This window comes from Pelodiscus sinensis, chromosome 1 (assembly GCF_052426305.1).
Source record: "Pelodiscus sinensis isolate ZL-2025 chromosome 1, ASM5242630v1, whole genome shotgun sequence".
Classification (NCBI taxonomy): Eukaryota; Metazoa; Chordata; order Testudines; family Trionychidae; genus Pelodiscus; species Pelodiscus sinensis.
Window position 1 is genome coordinate 101,519,043 of NC_143052.1, and position 15,859 is coordinate 101,534,901.

At 45.5% G+C, this 15,859-nt stretch overlaps 1 protein-coding gene across 3 annotated transcripts in view; it reads left to right on the plus strand.

Annotated features, from left to right (window-relative positions):
• The first annotated feature begins 5,773 nt into the window (after positions 1 to 5,773).
• The window catches only part of WASHC3 (WASH complex subunit 3), a 38,280-nt gene continuing 28,194 nt past the window's right edge, over positions 5,774 to 15,859 (plus strand). Inside the window, exons 1-2 of one of the 3 annotated variants that reach the window (XM_089781845.1) lie at positions 5,774 to 6,015; positions 15,040 to 15,138. In XM_089781845.1, coding sequence (XP_089637971.1) covers positions 5,965 to 6,015; positions 15,040 to 15,138 — 150 coding nt within the window. In that variant the 5' untranslated portion in view covers positions 5,774 to 5,964. The remainder of the gene's footprint in view (positions 6,016 to 15,039; positions 15,139 to 15,859) is intronic. The other 2 variants (XM_075939163.2, XM_075939158.2) reach the window with 2 other exon arrangements.

The following is a 15,859-nucleotide window of genomic DNA, read 5'->3' on the forward strand; positions in this document are numbered from 1 at the left end:
GCAAACTTCCCTAATACAAACGAGTCCTAAGAGTTTGACTGGGCTGAATGAAAAAACTAAAGTTGACTTTATCAAACTCTGGACTTTTCAACGTTAACTGTTTACAATTTAATGGTGAATGAGAAAATTTTTGTAATATATTTATGACCAATATGTGAGACTTATTTTTCGCAATTACTTTGTATTGCTAGCCATGGGTATGTTGGTGTTAATTTCTGCCCCAGAATAGGAGGTAAGGGTTGGAGTGTCTGAGTCAGTAGCCTGTCTGAGTTGGTAAGAATGTGCCCTCAAGAACTGAATGTAATCTACAAATATCAGTGGAAGTCTCATATTTGCATAATGAATATGCAAACATGCAAATGAAATGTTACTGGTGAAAAGTTTGTGAATAGGTTTGCCAGTCCACTGTATAAAAAAGGTTGGGAACCACTGGTGTATTGCATTGAGAACCTTTTCAAAACACTTGGGCTATGTCTACAGGCTCTTGTGTAGGGGAGTCTACACTGCCCCTTCTTGCGCAAGAAAAACCCTCTTGCGCAATGCCATTACACCTATTACTTGACAGGAAGAACGGCATTGCGCAAGAGGGTTTTTCTTGCTCAAGAAGGGGCAGTGTAGACGCTCCTTGCGCAAGAGCCTCTTCTGAAAAAAATGGTGGCTCATTAGGTATGCAAATGAGGCTGGGCAATATTACATGCTTAGCCTCATTTGCATATTACTCGTGCAAGAAGCCACAAGTGTAGTCATAGCCCTGGTGTACAGTCAAGGCCACAGGTTATTGCAGGTAACTCTAGGTAAAAATTCAGCCAACTTTAATGAGGAATGTACTATAAAACTGCACTTTTTTTCCAAGATGTAAATTGAAAGTATCCCCATTTCAAAGCCTTCTGAAAGATAATACTCTTTGTTTAGTGGAGTCCCAGGATAGTTAGCCTCTACTAAACACAGGTCTACCAACTTTTCCAATCTACTGCTGTGAAAATGGAGCTTCTAAAGCCATTGAGTTTTTTTTTAAAAGAGGAATAAACAGATGTGAACTTCACTAAGTATGAAATTATCAGGTTTTAGAAATTATAATACCATTGAGCTCTATTCTTTTCTTATCTCGAACATAAACAAATATGCACACAAAGGAATGAGCTATTTCTTTTTGAACACTTGGGAAAACAACATATTGTACATTCCTGCATCGAGCCAAAGGCCTCTACACAAACACAATGGTGCTGAACGACACCAAAGATGCATTTCCAAAGTTCTGAAAACATCTGTGAGAATATTAGATATACAGCTTTTAATACCTTTTTAAAATTTCACAGGGGATAAAATATTAAGGAATCCAGCTGTTAACATTTGAATGAATCTGGCATTACAGCTTATACACATGATCACATAAATAATACCTTGTTAGAAGAATATTAAGTTTGCAGAAATAAAACACTCAAAAGTTCAGAATGCCAGAACTCAGATTGTGTGCAACCTCAGTGTGCCTCCCTTGTGAGTACATATTTTGTAACACTATTTATACAATCACATACTATTTTTTTCATGACATCCCTGCCATATTCAGTAAAAGGTAAGCTATTTGATATTTCTTTTTCTCCACATTCAATATGTGGACACAGGCCTTGTTACACACAGTCTACCCAAAGCCTGCCCTAACTAAAAAATTAATAATATGCTCTTAAACTGTGTTCTGGAGTTATTTGCTCAATAACTTTCCCCTGGACTTTTTTTTTGCTCAACAAAAAAATCCTTGGTGTTCCTCATAAAAAAAATTGTTTGTTCCTCAGTCTTAAAAAGTTTATGAAACACTGCTCTATAGTGTTCATCACTTTAGTTTCTGTTTCACGAATATTAACCAATATAGCTTCACAACCCCATTCTGAAGTAAGATGGTATTCTCCCTCTTATACAGCTAGGGATCTGGGAAGGTTGAAATTGCTACGTGTCCATTCCTTTTAAGTTCTCAAATTGAAATATCTAGGACATAGGTGACATGTAATGGAAATTGGGGAAGGTTAAGTTTCCCCAAATTTTGTATTCCTGCTAGGTTTGCAAACTTTCTAAATGCAAACCCTTGCTGTGTCCCTTGCCCCTTCTCTGAAATCCTGACTCTTCTCTGAGGCCCCACCTCTTACTTGTTCCATCCCCCTCCCTCCATCATTAATTCTCCCTCACCCACACTCACTCTCACCTGGCTGAGGCAGAGGGCTGAGTTGGGAGGGACGGCTCTGGGTGAGGATACAGGTGGGGGGTGGGGGGGAGAGAATGTGTGTGGCAGAAATGGAGGGTTCAGGATGCAGGAGCAAGCTCTGGGTTAGGGCGGGGATTGAGGAATGGGAAGGGATGAAGTCTCCATCTAGGGGCGCAGGCTCTGGGGTAGGGGCCAGGAATGAGGGGTTTAAGGTGCAGATGAGGATGATAGCTCTGGAAGGGAGCTAGGATGTGGGAAGAAATTTGGGGTGAGGCTCTGGCTGGGTGATACATACTTCAGGTGGTTCCCAGAAGTGCCAAAATGTTGTTCTGGATCCTAGGCAGAGGAGTGAGGAGGCACCACCCCCACAGCTCCCATTGGCCATGGTTCATTGTCAATAAGAGCTATGGAGCCAACGTTCAGGGGCAAAGGCAGTGCTGGACATGCTGGCTGTTTCCTGGAGATGCACTGAGCAAGGGCAGGCAGGGAGGCTGCCTCAGCACCACTGTGCTGCCAACTGTCCACATATCTATACAAATGACACCATTACAGGATCTAACCATGTAAGCCACAGCTTTGGGGGCTCATACACCTGCATATTAACTAATGTGATATATGCCAGCAATGACTCTGTCATGTATATTGGTCAAACCAGACAGTCTCTGCACCAACGGATAAATAGACACAAATCAGACATCAGGAATGGTAATACACATAAACCTGTAAGAAAACATTTTAACTTCTTTGGGTATTCAATAATGGATTTTAAAGTAGCCATCCTTATACAAAAGAATTTTATCACCTGATTACAGAGGGAGACTGCTGAACTGGAATTCATTTACAAGTTCAATGCTACCAACTTATGCTTCAATAAAGATCTTAACTGGTTAACACGCTACAAAGGCATTTTCCCCACTTTTGATATTTGCATCTACACATCAAATGCTGTGAATTAAACACATCCACCTTCACTTAATTAGTTTAGTTAACACTGGTCCTACAATTGACAGGTAACTTCTTTTGCTGTTATATATACCTCAAATTCTGTAATTTCATCTCCAATTTATCTGACCTAATAAATTCGTTAGTCTCTAAGGTGCCACAGGAATGCTCACTAGTCTGTAATTGTAAAAACAACACAGTTACCCCTCTGAGGCTACGTCTACACTGGCGCGTTCTCACGCAAAAACTCTTTTACGGAAGAGTTCTTGTGCAAAAACTCTTCCAGAAGAGAGAGTCTACACTGACGTGCTTTTGCACAAGAGATGTAAACGCTCTCTTGCGCAAGAAAGCTCTGATGGCCATTTTAGCCATCGGGCTTTCTTGCGCAAGAAATTCATGTTGCCTGTCTACACTGGCCTCTTGCGCAAGAACAGTTGTGCAAAAGGGCTTATTCCTGAGCGGGAGCATCAGAGTTCTGGTGCAAGAAGCCCTGATTTCATACATTAGAATGTCAGTTTACTTGTACAAGAACATGCGGCCAGTGTAGACAGGCAACAAGTTTTTACGCAAGAGTGGCCGCTTTTGTGCGAGATCGCGCCAGTGTAGACACAGACTGAGACTCATTACTTCCTTGTTCAAATACTGATGGTTTATGTTAGAGAGAGCATTTCATTGGGAGCTCATGTTCAGCTGGATGGAGTATCTAAATTCTTTACAAAGTCACTGCTTTTCAGGACTTACCTGAACCCTCTTTACTCTAGTTATGCAGAAGCTCTATGGGGAAAAATGAGTCAATTTTTTTCATATCCACCATTTTAAGCACCCAGCATTTAGAGGTGCTAAACCCTTGAGTATTCATAGTCACCTTTGAAAGATACATTAGATACATAACACAAAGGTAGCTCAATATATTTGATAAATATAGATACTGGGTGACTACTGTATATTTGAGAGTTTGTCTGTCTGTCTGTCTATTCATCTCTGTCTGTCTGTCTTCAAGAACTGCTCCTGAATGGTAAGAGATAAGACCACCAAATTCAGTATACAGCTTCCTCTTATCCTAACTTACAGCAAGGTAAGTGTTTGGATGTGCCTGGAATGAGATTGATTCTCATAAAACCATACAGAAAACAAACAATCACCAGACAGGTGAAAGGAGCTGACTGGGAGTGCACCCCGCTCCTCTGGGACTGCCCCAGCCCTGAGTCTCCCACTCCTCAGGGCATCCTTTGGAGGGGTGGCTAAAGCCTCCCCCTCTCCCCCCATGCATTCCTCCCCTACCCTCTGCAGGTAAATTTTTTAGCAGGCTGGCCAGCAGCCCAGCTCAGTCCTAGCTTGTGCCTAGTCCAGGACCTACCCTGCTGCAGCTTTGCATTAGATGTGTATTAGGAGCCAGGTGGGCAGGTAGCCTGGTTCAGTTCTAGTTCATGCCAGGTCCAGAAGCTCAGCCCCTCCCCTGGACAAAGCTGCTGCCACCCTGCGCTGCTGCTTCTGTATCAGAGGCAGTAGCACGGGGCAACAGGCAGCCGTTCCACAAGGGGAACTGGTTTTTAAACTCTCTCCTTGTGGACAAGATCTCACCTGGCACCCCACTCTGCTGCCACTGATACAGAGGCAGCAGTATGGAGTGGCAGAGGGATCCTTGTGGGTGGGGAGGAGGCACATTAGCTTCCAGCCCCACACCCAGGGACTATAGAATAGTCGACTAACCGACAAGAATTCATGAGATTAATCGACTATTGAATTAACCAATATTTAACATCCCTAATGGGAACATTGCTGGCTGTTCCCCTTCATAAGGGAGTAAGGGGAAAGTACAATTTGCTGCATTCCTCCCTCTGGCTGGGGAGCACAGGGGGCAGATAAACCTAGTCCTGCCCCAGCCAGGAGACATGCAACCAGCCCCGGCTATATTTGTCAAATATATTGAGCTACCTCTTTGTGTTAGGTACTCCATGTATATTTAAAAAATGACTATGAATGCTCCAGGACTTGGCACCTGTAAATGCTGAATGCATCCTGTTGAGGTGAGTGGGATTTAAACATGAGCCTAAAATTCACCATGTATGGAAGCACTTTGCTGAATAGGGATGGATCTCTGAACTGGGGCCTGTGCGCCTTTCCTCACTCCCCTTCACATAAAAAGCCTACTGTGTAGGTCCCTCCCTTGTAATTTCATGGCATTTGTGCAGCTGGAGTTATGGCTCATGGGGTTTTATTTATTTAACTCGTGCTCTTAAATGTGATGCTATGACTATTAAGAAGTTATTCAGCGGGAGCGTCAGAACAGCCTGGCAGGGCTGCGGAGCTGCCATAGCTATGTCAGCAGTACACATTGTGGATTAATGCTGAAGAAATCCAGCGTGTCTCCTGGAATAGACAAGGGTTAAAAAATCCAAACCTGGAAGTGTGGGGCGCAACCTCGGGGGAGCGAGCGTGTGACCGCCCCGCAGGCAGTGTGGGGGGAGTCTTGTTGCGCCGCAAGATGGCACTAAAGGGAAAAGCGTAGCAGGCACGTGGCGGGAGAGAACGCTGAAGCCCACTTTAAGAGTCAGAGCCAGCCGCTGCCCCTCCCGCCTACAATTCCCATGATGCAATGGGGGGGGGATGAAGGGGGAAGGGCGTTTCCGCAGTCTCCGCTAGCGTGTGCGCAGGCGTCGGGACAATAGGCTAGTCTACCAGTCTCCGGACCTGCCCAGCCGAGCGGGTTTTGTATCCGGGGGGAGAGGTTAATCTCGGCTCGGAGTGCTGGCGGCTTCCGGGCGGGGCGGGCAGTGGTGACTTCGTTCCGCGTTTTCCCGCCGCGCCTCCCTGACTGGCCGCGGGGGATGGACGAGGACGGGCTGCCCCTCGTGGGCTCCGGCATCGACCTGACCAAGGTGCGGCCTCCCCACCCCCAGGCAGGGGGGGGCCAGTCGCTCCCTCTCCCCCCCCCCAGGCGCGGGGGTTGGAAGAGACCCTGCCCCTGGGGCTGCTCCCCTCTGCCTCGCCTGTGGCCCCCGCGGGGTAGCCCCGCCCCCCAGCAGAGCGTTCCGGGGCTGTGTGACGCGGCTCGATGGCGGTTTCTCTTCTCTCGCTCCCCGCGGCGGGGGGGAGGGGGGGGGACAGTTGCGGCTCGATCCTCGCTTGTGAAGCCAGAGCCTGGGTCGGGGAGCTGCGCTGCGGTGTTTTGTGGCCACGCAGCCGTCTCGCGCCCCTCGCCAGTGACGTCACGCCGGGCCCGAGCTCGTGTGTCTCCAGTTGGAAATCGCCGCCGCTGGCGCGTGGGCCGCTCATTGAACGCTGGGGCAAGTCGCCGGCGCGTGGTGGTGCAGGTGGGGCCGCGGCCTCAGCGCTTCCCTCCTTCCCGGCCCTCTCCCTGGTGCTGCAGCCGCGCGCACCTTCCCTCCCCTGTGAGGTTGGAGTGACAGCGCTGGCTCCCTGCCGCAGGGAGGGTGGGAGAGGGGAGTGCCCTGAGCCGCCTAGGCTGGATCTGGCGCACATGGGTACGAAGTTGCTTTGTGCACTGCCACTCCCCCTCTCTCCTGCTAGGGGAATGGCAACATTGGAAATAGCTTGCCTGGGGGCTTTCCCTACTGCTCCCATTGGCCGGAATCCTGGCCAGAAATAGGAGTAGCGGGGGCAGTGCCTGAGAACAGTAGGGAGCATAGAGCCATGTAAGTGGCCCCGCCACCCCTTTCGTTGCCCAGACTAGGGATGTTAAATATCAGTTAGTTGAATAACCTCATGAATTCTTATTGCTTGGTCGACTATTCTGTAGTCGCTGGGAAGGGATCAGAAGCTGTGCAGAGTGCCAGGCAGGACTATCCGTGAGGGGAGCCAGTTTAAAAACCAGTTCTGCTTGTGGACTGGCGGCTTGTAGCCCTGTGCTGCTGCCTCTGATAAAGAGGCAAAAGTGCAGGGGGCGGTCTGAGCTCCCAGACCCAGCACGAACCAGAACTGAGTTGGGCTGCCTGTCTTCCTGGCTCCTACTACACTTTAAATGGAGAGCCACAGCAGTGGTCAGTCACAGACCCGGTGTGAGCCAGAACTGAGCTGGGCTGCTGGTCAACCTGCTAAAAGATTTACTGGTTGGGAGGGGAGGGAAATGCGTGTAGTCTATAGCGTTAACCTATAAGCTTTTGCTTATCAGTTAATTGACTACACTGTTACATTCTAGCCCAGACCCCTGCCCCTAGCCCAGGCCACTCCTGCCCCTCTCTCCTGCCCAGACCTCATACTTCCCACCCCCTTCTGCACCCATTTTGTATCATGGGTAGTTGGCTAGTGGTCCACAGAAAGGTTTGCATTGAGAGGGGTGGGCAGTGGGCCAAAAAGTTTGAGAACTACTGCTATAATGGCTGTCAGAGTGTTTGGGGAGCACAACTTCAAAGTGTCTTGTGTCATTGCTCTGAGCTCATTCCCAGCTAAAATCTGTGAGCTGAAGCAGTTCCTCCCAAGCTGGCAAAATCAGACCATTTCTGTTCTCTCTGCGCCTTTGCATTTGGTTTCCAGTGTACTTCTGTGTGATAGTTAGGTCTGTCCCTTGGGTATGGCAAGTTGAGACAACTACTCCTGCCCTTTGTGTGTGAATGTTGTGCAGTGCTCAGGCTTAATCTCTGGCAATAGCAGACATAGGCACCAACTCTGTGGGTGCTCTTAACCTAAGGCACTCAGAGGAAGAAAAAAAGTGTTGGGTGTTTGGCTAGTCCCTGTCAATGCCTCTTCTTCCTGCCCCCTACTGCCAGGCCCCTTGCAGCACCTACTGCCTGCCAGGAATCAGCTGTTTCAGGTTGTCAGGAGGTGCAAGGGAGAGGGGGCAAAACTGGTTAGGAAGAGGCAGGGTGGGGGTGGGGCACTGGGGAAGGAATGGAGTCAGGGCAAGACCTGGGCAGAGTCAGAAGGAGCATCCCTCTTCCCTCCCCTCCCCCCAGCAGATTAGAAATAGGCTGATTTTTTCCGGGCCCCCACACCCTACTAGGGACTGCCTTGGTGATATTTTAAAAACAAACAAAAAAAACCAACACTGTTTTTGTGAAAGGTAGTGACCATTAGTGATGTGCCTAAACAAACTTTCTAAACTTTAATTTTGTTATAAATAAATGAAAGTCCATTACAAACGTTCAGGCAATGCCTACACTGCCTTCTCTTGCGCAAGAGAATATGCAAATGAGCTGAAGTGGTGAATATTGCTGTGCCTCATTTGCATACTTAATGAGCTGCCATTTTGCGCATGGGGCTTTTGCACAAAAAGGAGATGTCTATACGGCTCCTTTTTGCACAAAAACCCCCTTGTGTGCAAGAGCCGTTCTTCCCAAAAAAAGCAGCAGACTGTCTCGTGCTCAAGAGGGGATTTTTGCACAAAAATGGTGGCTCATTAAGTATGCAAATGAGGTGTGGTGATATTCACCGCCTTTCCTCATTTGCATATTTTGCACAAGAGAGGGCAGTGTAGACATAGGCTAAGTGTCTTTTTAAGGGCAATTGAAGCCTAGCTTCTGAGTCACATACAGGTCAGGCATCTTATGTCACTACAGGTTGGACCTCCTTGGTCTGGCACCCTCAGGACCTGACTGGTTCAGGATGAGGGGTTTTGCTAGACATGGGGAGGTCATTTCACATCCCCCTGCCACTGACCCTCCCCCCAGCCCTGGCCTGGCCAGTGGTCTTAGCTGTCTCCATCGCTCCTCCCCAGACACACACACCTACTGCTGGCTTCCTGGTCCTGGCGGGTAGCCCTGCTGCCACCAGCCCTTTACCAGGACTCTGGTTTTGGAACATCCATTGTCCTGCCAGGATACAATGTTGCACTGTTTTAAGGCTCCCTATTTTAGGGCTCAAACCCATGTTTAGAGAGCATATGGGTGAGAAATCAATGGCCATTCCAAAAAAATCTGTGTTTAGTCAGAAGGGCTATAAAGTTGATACTACACAACCCCATTTAAAAGTTCAGAGTGTGTTTCTAATGTTTTATTTCTTGCTTGGTGTGAAACAGAACACTAAAATCAGTTATCTTTATGCCTCTTATTCCTCCTCCTATAATTAGTGGAACACGTCCCAGTCCAGTATTTATGGATTTCCCCATTCACAGTGATCTCAAGAATGTATCCCTTGGGAATGGAGCGGGCTTCCAGTAGTTCAAAAGCTTTTCTAATGTCTAACCTAACTCCCTTGCTCAAGATTAAGCCCATGTTTCTTTTTGTCTTGTCTTTTTGTTTTGTCAGCAATTCATGTTGCCTGTCTACACTGGCCTCTTCTGGAAGAGCTCTTGCGCTGGCCTCTTCTGGAAGAGCTCCGGAGAGGGAGCGTCAGAGTTCTTGTGCAAGAAGCCCTGATTTTCTACAGTACAACGTCAGTTTACTTCTGCAAGAATGCGCAGCCAGTGTAGACAGGCGGCATGTTTTTGTGCAACAGTGGCCATTTTCGCGCAAGAACATACCAGTGTAGACACAGCCTCTGTGTCTTCTGTACAACACTCTTGTTAATGTTACTACCTTTTTCATAATTACATCACCTTGTGGATCACAAACTGTGAATGAATCAACTATAACCTACACAAGTGATATCATCATGTAGATGACTACAAATTAACCAATAAATCTGGGCTTATCCGTTAATCCTATAGACTACACTCATTCCCTCCTCTTCTCTTCCTGCCTACCTCCCGCTTAAGCCAGGTCCCCGCCTCTTACCCCAATGCTGCTGCCTCTAAAAGAGGCATCAGTGTCGAGGGTGAGGGGAGCAGACAAGAGCTGATATGACTTTAAGTCAGCTCTCCATGCTGGCTCTGTGGACTCGCTCCCTCCTACCCCCACCCCTTGCTGCTTCTTCCAGAGGCAGTGGGGAGGGGCAGGCAGGAGCTGGTGCTAGGGTCGGAAGCCATCTTAAAAGCCAGCTCCCCTGCCAGGACTGGCTCTGCAGTGCTGCCTACTGCCCTCCTCCTTCCCTCTCTCATGCTGCTGTGTCTTTCAGAGTCAGCAGCATGGGGCAGCGTGTATCAAGGGAGGCTGCTTTGCAGCCTCAGCCCGTATCTGCAGAGGGTCCGAGCTCCCTGCAGAGAGTGGCTTCTCTGGCATCCTTCAGAGCAGCCCCTGTCTATGGTAGGGTCTGAGCTCCCCACGGGCAGGGTTGCTGCCACCCTGCGTTGCTGCCTCTGTATCAGAGGCAGCAGAGTGTGGAGGCAGGCAAAGCCGGTTCTTAAACAGGCTCCCCTTGTAGTCTGACTCCCATTTGCCACCCCATGCTGCTGCCTTTGATACAGAGCAAGTGTGGCAGGGGGCTCCCCGCGAGTGGGGCCGGGAGCGCACTGGCTGCTGGCCCTGCCTCCAGGGACTATGGAATAGTAGTGTAACTTCTAAAATTTGATGTGGTTACACAACGATTCAATTACAAGCTATCTAACATCCCTAACCTGCACACCACTTTCAGCAGTACTATCTCCTACTTACCCAGTTGTTTCCCTCTTTGTATGGAAAAAATTAAATGCAAAACTCCCCCCCCCCCCCCCCGTAAGTACATTTTTTAGTAGGCTGGCGAGTAGCCCGGCTCTGTTCTCGCTCGCGCTGGGTTTGGGACCTCCCCCGACCGCAGCTCTGCATTTAAAGTGTATTAGGAGCTAGGCGGGCAGGCAGTCTAGCTCAGTTCCAATTCATGCTGGGTCTGGGAGCTCAGCCCCCTTCCAGACAGGCTGCTGCCACCCTGCACTGCTGTGTCAGTATGAGAGACAGCAGCACAGGGTGACAGGCAGCTGGTCCACAAGGTGAGCTGGCTTTTAAACTGGCTCCCCTTGTGGATCAGCTTCCGTCTGGCACCTTGCACTGCTGCCTCTGTATCAGAGGAAGCAGCACGGAGTGGCAGGGGGCTCTTCAGGAGTGGGGCTGGAATGCACTAACTGCTGGCTTCACCCCCAGGGATAGAATAATCGAGTAACTGATAAGAATTCATGAGGTTAATCGATCATTCAATTAACCGATATTTAACATCCCTAGTAAGGACAAGCCAATACCAAAAAGGCACCATAGATGAACAGATTGCTCATTTCATTTATGCCACAAATTCTTTTTGCTTTGTTGACAATGAACACTTCATTGACATGGTGAGTTTTTATGACCGGGTACCCTCCACTGAGTAAAGCAGTTATTGATGAAAAGTTGCTAGATACAGTGTATTAGGAGGAATTTGAACAGTGTGTAAGAAATACTGATTGGAGATTTTCCAGTTTAAGCCTTGAGGGGTGAAGCAATGTACCCAATGATCCAGTAATATGTGCCTGTGTGACAACAGAAGATGGGGTTGCATATCTTTCAGAAGCATCAGATACGTTGGGAAATGCCCACACAATAGAATATTTCAAAGCGGCAGTGAAAGCTGTAATAAACTGTGAACAAAAATTCACAAAAACACTGTTACGTGTTCAGTTCTGTTGCTGCAAATGTGGTAAAAATGCGAAGATACTTAAAAGACAAAATGGAAAGATGCTTCTTAATAACATGTGGTGGCAGTACCCATATAATGCACTTTTTAACCAAAGACTTAAGTACATCTTCTGCTGGAATAAAATCATTTTGTTGACGTCACAAAATACTTCTGTAACAACCATTTTGTTTAGCTTCACTGAATTGAGCAAGAGGATCCCAACTAATTCTCCCTCAAGATGTTTGATGGAATTCTATGGTTGATTGTTTTGAACAATTTATTAAGACCTGTCCTATTCTCATAAAATTGTGAAGAAAACCATGACAAAATAGTATCTCATCTTAAGTATCTAATATTGGATTAAAGAGGTATGTAGAGGATATGCTCAGTACACTCAAGCCTATATCTGTAAACCTTAATTTTCAGAGAAATTGCTACTGTATTGTTGATGTTATTAACATTTGGAAGGTATTTCAGAAGACATTGAAGAAAGAAATACTTCACCAGGAAGGTCAACTGCAGGCAATAAAGTCAATGGATCAACCACTAACCCTGCCTCATTTTCTTACGAACATTCTTGACCCCAGATATCAAGGTAGATGCCTAATTTCTGAAAAAATGATTCTGTGATGGCATGGGCATCTCAAAATTATTGCTCAGTTATGCCAGTCATAAATTTTAGTGCTGGAACTAAACCATTTAATCAGTACATGTTTATAGGTGGTGTTTTGAACAAAGTCACTCCCCAGAATTGGTTGAAATTATTAGTCAGGTGCCTTGAAACACCATTCCTTCAGTTGCTAAGCTACTGCTGTGAAAAAATATTTTCATTGCTTGGTATTGTTCACTCAAAGCTAAGAAATCTATTACCAGTTGAAAAGCCAGAAAAATTCATGTTTCTGTTTGTCGCTGAATCAAAATGACAGTGGTAGTGGGAAAGATGAGCTGGTTGTAGAAGTTACAGTTGTCTGATAAATTTCAAATTTTATTAACTGTATTTTTTTTTTAAAAAGTTTGACAACCAGCAAGATATTGCTGCAATTGCAAATGGAAAACATTTATGTAATATTTAAGATTGTTTAATAAAATATAAATGCTATTGTGTTTTGTGTGTGGTTTAGTTCAGTTCTTACTATTCATACTTTTTTTTTTAAATCACAAAGTATTCCTTCCTAGAAGTTGTAAAATGGCATCCTGTGTTGTAAATTAACATGTTTTATTGATCAGATTTGCACCATTGGTTTAAGAAATATGTGAAGAAGCGTCAGTGGGGAAATCTGCTTTAAATCATCAATGATTTTTTTTCTTGGTGATTTAAATCATTTTGATTTAAATCAATCCACCCTGCTCTTATGGGTCTCCACTACAACCTCTCAATTTGAGGGTATACTACTCTTTGAATACGGACTTTCAATTATGCACCCCATCTTATAGTAATTTAATCTAAACTATATTTCCCAAGTTTGCTTATAAAAACATCAAGGGGGGGGCCACGTCAAAAGCCTTATTCTACAATCAAGATGCATCGACTCTCCTGCTTTGCCCATCCACTTCTCAAAGAGGGAAGTTAGCTCGCTTTATCATGATTTGTTCTTGACAAATCCATACTGGCTGTGCATAGTCTTCTATTGGTGCTTACAAATTGATAGGTTAACAAATTATTTGGTAATCTTTCAAGGTGTCCAAGTTCGGGTGGCAGATATAATTCCCTGCATACTCTTTGTTCCCCTCTTGAAAGATAGATACTATGTTTGCCCTTCTTTTGTCCTTTGGGACCTCATCCATTCTCCATGAGTTATGGACGATAATAGCTTTGGCCAGTTTCTTAAGTATTCTAACATGATTTTCATCAAGCCTTGCTGACTTGAATACCTTTAACTTATTTAAATATTCTTTAATCTAGTAATTCTATTTTGGCTTGCATTCTTTCTCCCTTGTTAATATTCTGTTGATCTGGTCACCTTTGATCTTTTATTGAAGACTGAAGCAAAATAGGCTTTTAAAACATCTCAGCCTTTTTGATCCTATCAGTTATTAGCTCTCCTTCCCCATGAAGTAAGAGGGATCTACACTTTCCTTAGTCTTTCATTGGAGTTGAAGTTGCAGAGACAGAAAAGCAAGATAGTGGTTGGAATAAATATCACTTTAAAGCATGGATCTCAAATTCACAGCTAGAGCAGGTCACAATCTGACCCGGGAATCCCTGAGGCCCAGGGTGTGTGTGTCTATGCCCGTCCCCCACCCCCTTCTTGCCCTCTCTCTTCCCTCATTGCACCCTTTCCTTCAAAATCCCTCACCTGAGGGTTGTGGCCTCAGAGATTACCAGGGGGACCTGGTGTGGTGTGGCAGCAGGGTGCTCTGCTTCCCTGTGGCTCCTGCCACAATAGTGATTGTGGGAGGCCAACCCTTGCTACTCCATAGAGGTTCCATAGGATAGCACACCTATGTAGCATAAATTGAAGAATACAGTGATGTGTTACCCAGGTGACATTATAGTGATTTAGTTTAGAAGTCCTCGTGAATGTCTTAACTTCATCTTTTCATTATTAAATTATTTCTGCAGTGAGTAATGGTATTTCAAATGGAATCCAGGCAAAGCATTTTGAAGACCAAAACTTCCAGAGCACCAGTCTCTTAATTGGGGGTGGAGGCAGGAGCAGGGAGATGAATGGAGAGAGAACAATTTGAGGTGGATGATAACTTGCTGAAACTTGTCCTGGTACCTTATACCCAGTTGTGGCCAGGTCTACACTAAAAAGGAGCATCAAATCAGGATATGCAACTCCAGCTACTTTAATTACGTAGCTGGAGTTGACAAATCCTGTTTAGCATTTCCCCATCATCCTCACAGCAGGAAGCCAACAGGAGCAAATATTCCCATCGGCTTCCCTTACTCCCCGCAGAAGTAGGAATACTGGATACCAATAGGGGTGCCCTCTGGGTTCAATTTAGTGAGTCTTAACTAGACTCACTAAATCAAACTCTAGAAGATCAACCGTGGCATCTCCCATTTAATGAAGACGAGTGGGAGGGACAGGGAAAAATCTATGTATCTAGGTTTGTATCCAATATAGATCTTGTTCCCCTTTATTTCTGCCCAAGAGTTTTATTTTCTCTAGTATGCATAGTCACTTTTTTTCCCTCTGCAAAACCCATTTTGCCTCAAGTCCCAGAATAAGATCATCTCATCCTCCATTAGATTTGTTTTAATGTTGATATTCAGGAAGTTTCACTCTAAGGTTAAAATGTTATGTCTGTGTATTTCTAAAACTCCTTTGTTTATACAGATGTTTTTCCATGTCCTATATATCCTGCTTCTTTTCCCCCAAGATAAACTTTAGTTGATTCATAATGAAAAAGTATGTCCATGATGCCTTTGAAAAATGATTGCAAATATTTTGGTGGCCTCATTCGTATTAACTTCAAAAATGAGTCGTTGAAGACAAATATAAGAATTAGTGACTTGGGTTTTCTGTGTGAATTAATTTTCCACCTTTTGAATTATACAGGTTCCAGCTATTCAGCAGAAAAGAACAGTGGCATTTCTAAATCAGTTTGTAGTTCACACAGTGCAGTTCCTCAACCGTTTTTCTACTGTTTGTGAAGAGGTATGTGCATATTGCATCACTTTGCATAAGTCTTCACGTAGATGAACGTGTTCTATATAGTTTTGCTTGTTTTTTTGTTCATTTCATGCTGAATTAGTGGACTAGTGCTGATTGCTTCACCTCAGTATAGGAAACCTCTAATTTTACTGAGCCAGTAGTCCATTTTTATAAAGTCTTGGAGTTAAGTGACCTGATTGTCTTAGATCTGCAGTGTCTAACACACTAGCCACATGTAGCTATTTGTCCAGTTGAATGTGACTAGTTCACTTCAGAACCAGTTGGACACTACGGTCTTAGACACTAGTGATGTGAAAATGCATCCATGTACACAGTTAACTGATGAGCCTGGGCTCATCGGCTAACATGCACAGTTATGTGCAGTCGCCCTCTCTCCCCTACTCCTCCCAGCCCGGTGCTGCTGCCTCTGTATCAGAGGCAGCAGTGTGAGGGGCAGGTGGGAGTTGTGTGCCCCCAGTATGTAATCGTGTAATCACTGATATTTCAGCAGTTACACGGTTTCTTAATTAAACACTGATGTCTTCCACAAAGCAGGTATGATAGAAATGATAGCAAGGCAAACTCTTCCACCCTACCAAAGTGTTTCAATCATGAACTGGAGAAAGCAGCACAGATTGAGTGGGTACTTCATTCTCTATGCCCATTGATTTTTTTTTTCTTTTGGTAGAAAGTGTATGTAAACGTACATGTCCAAAAGAGTTGT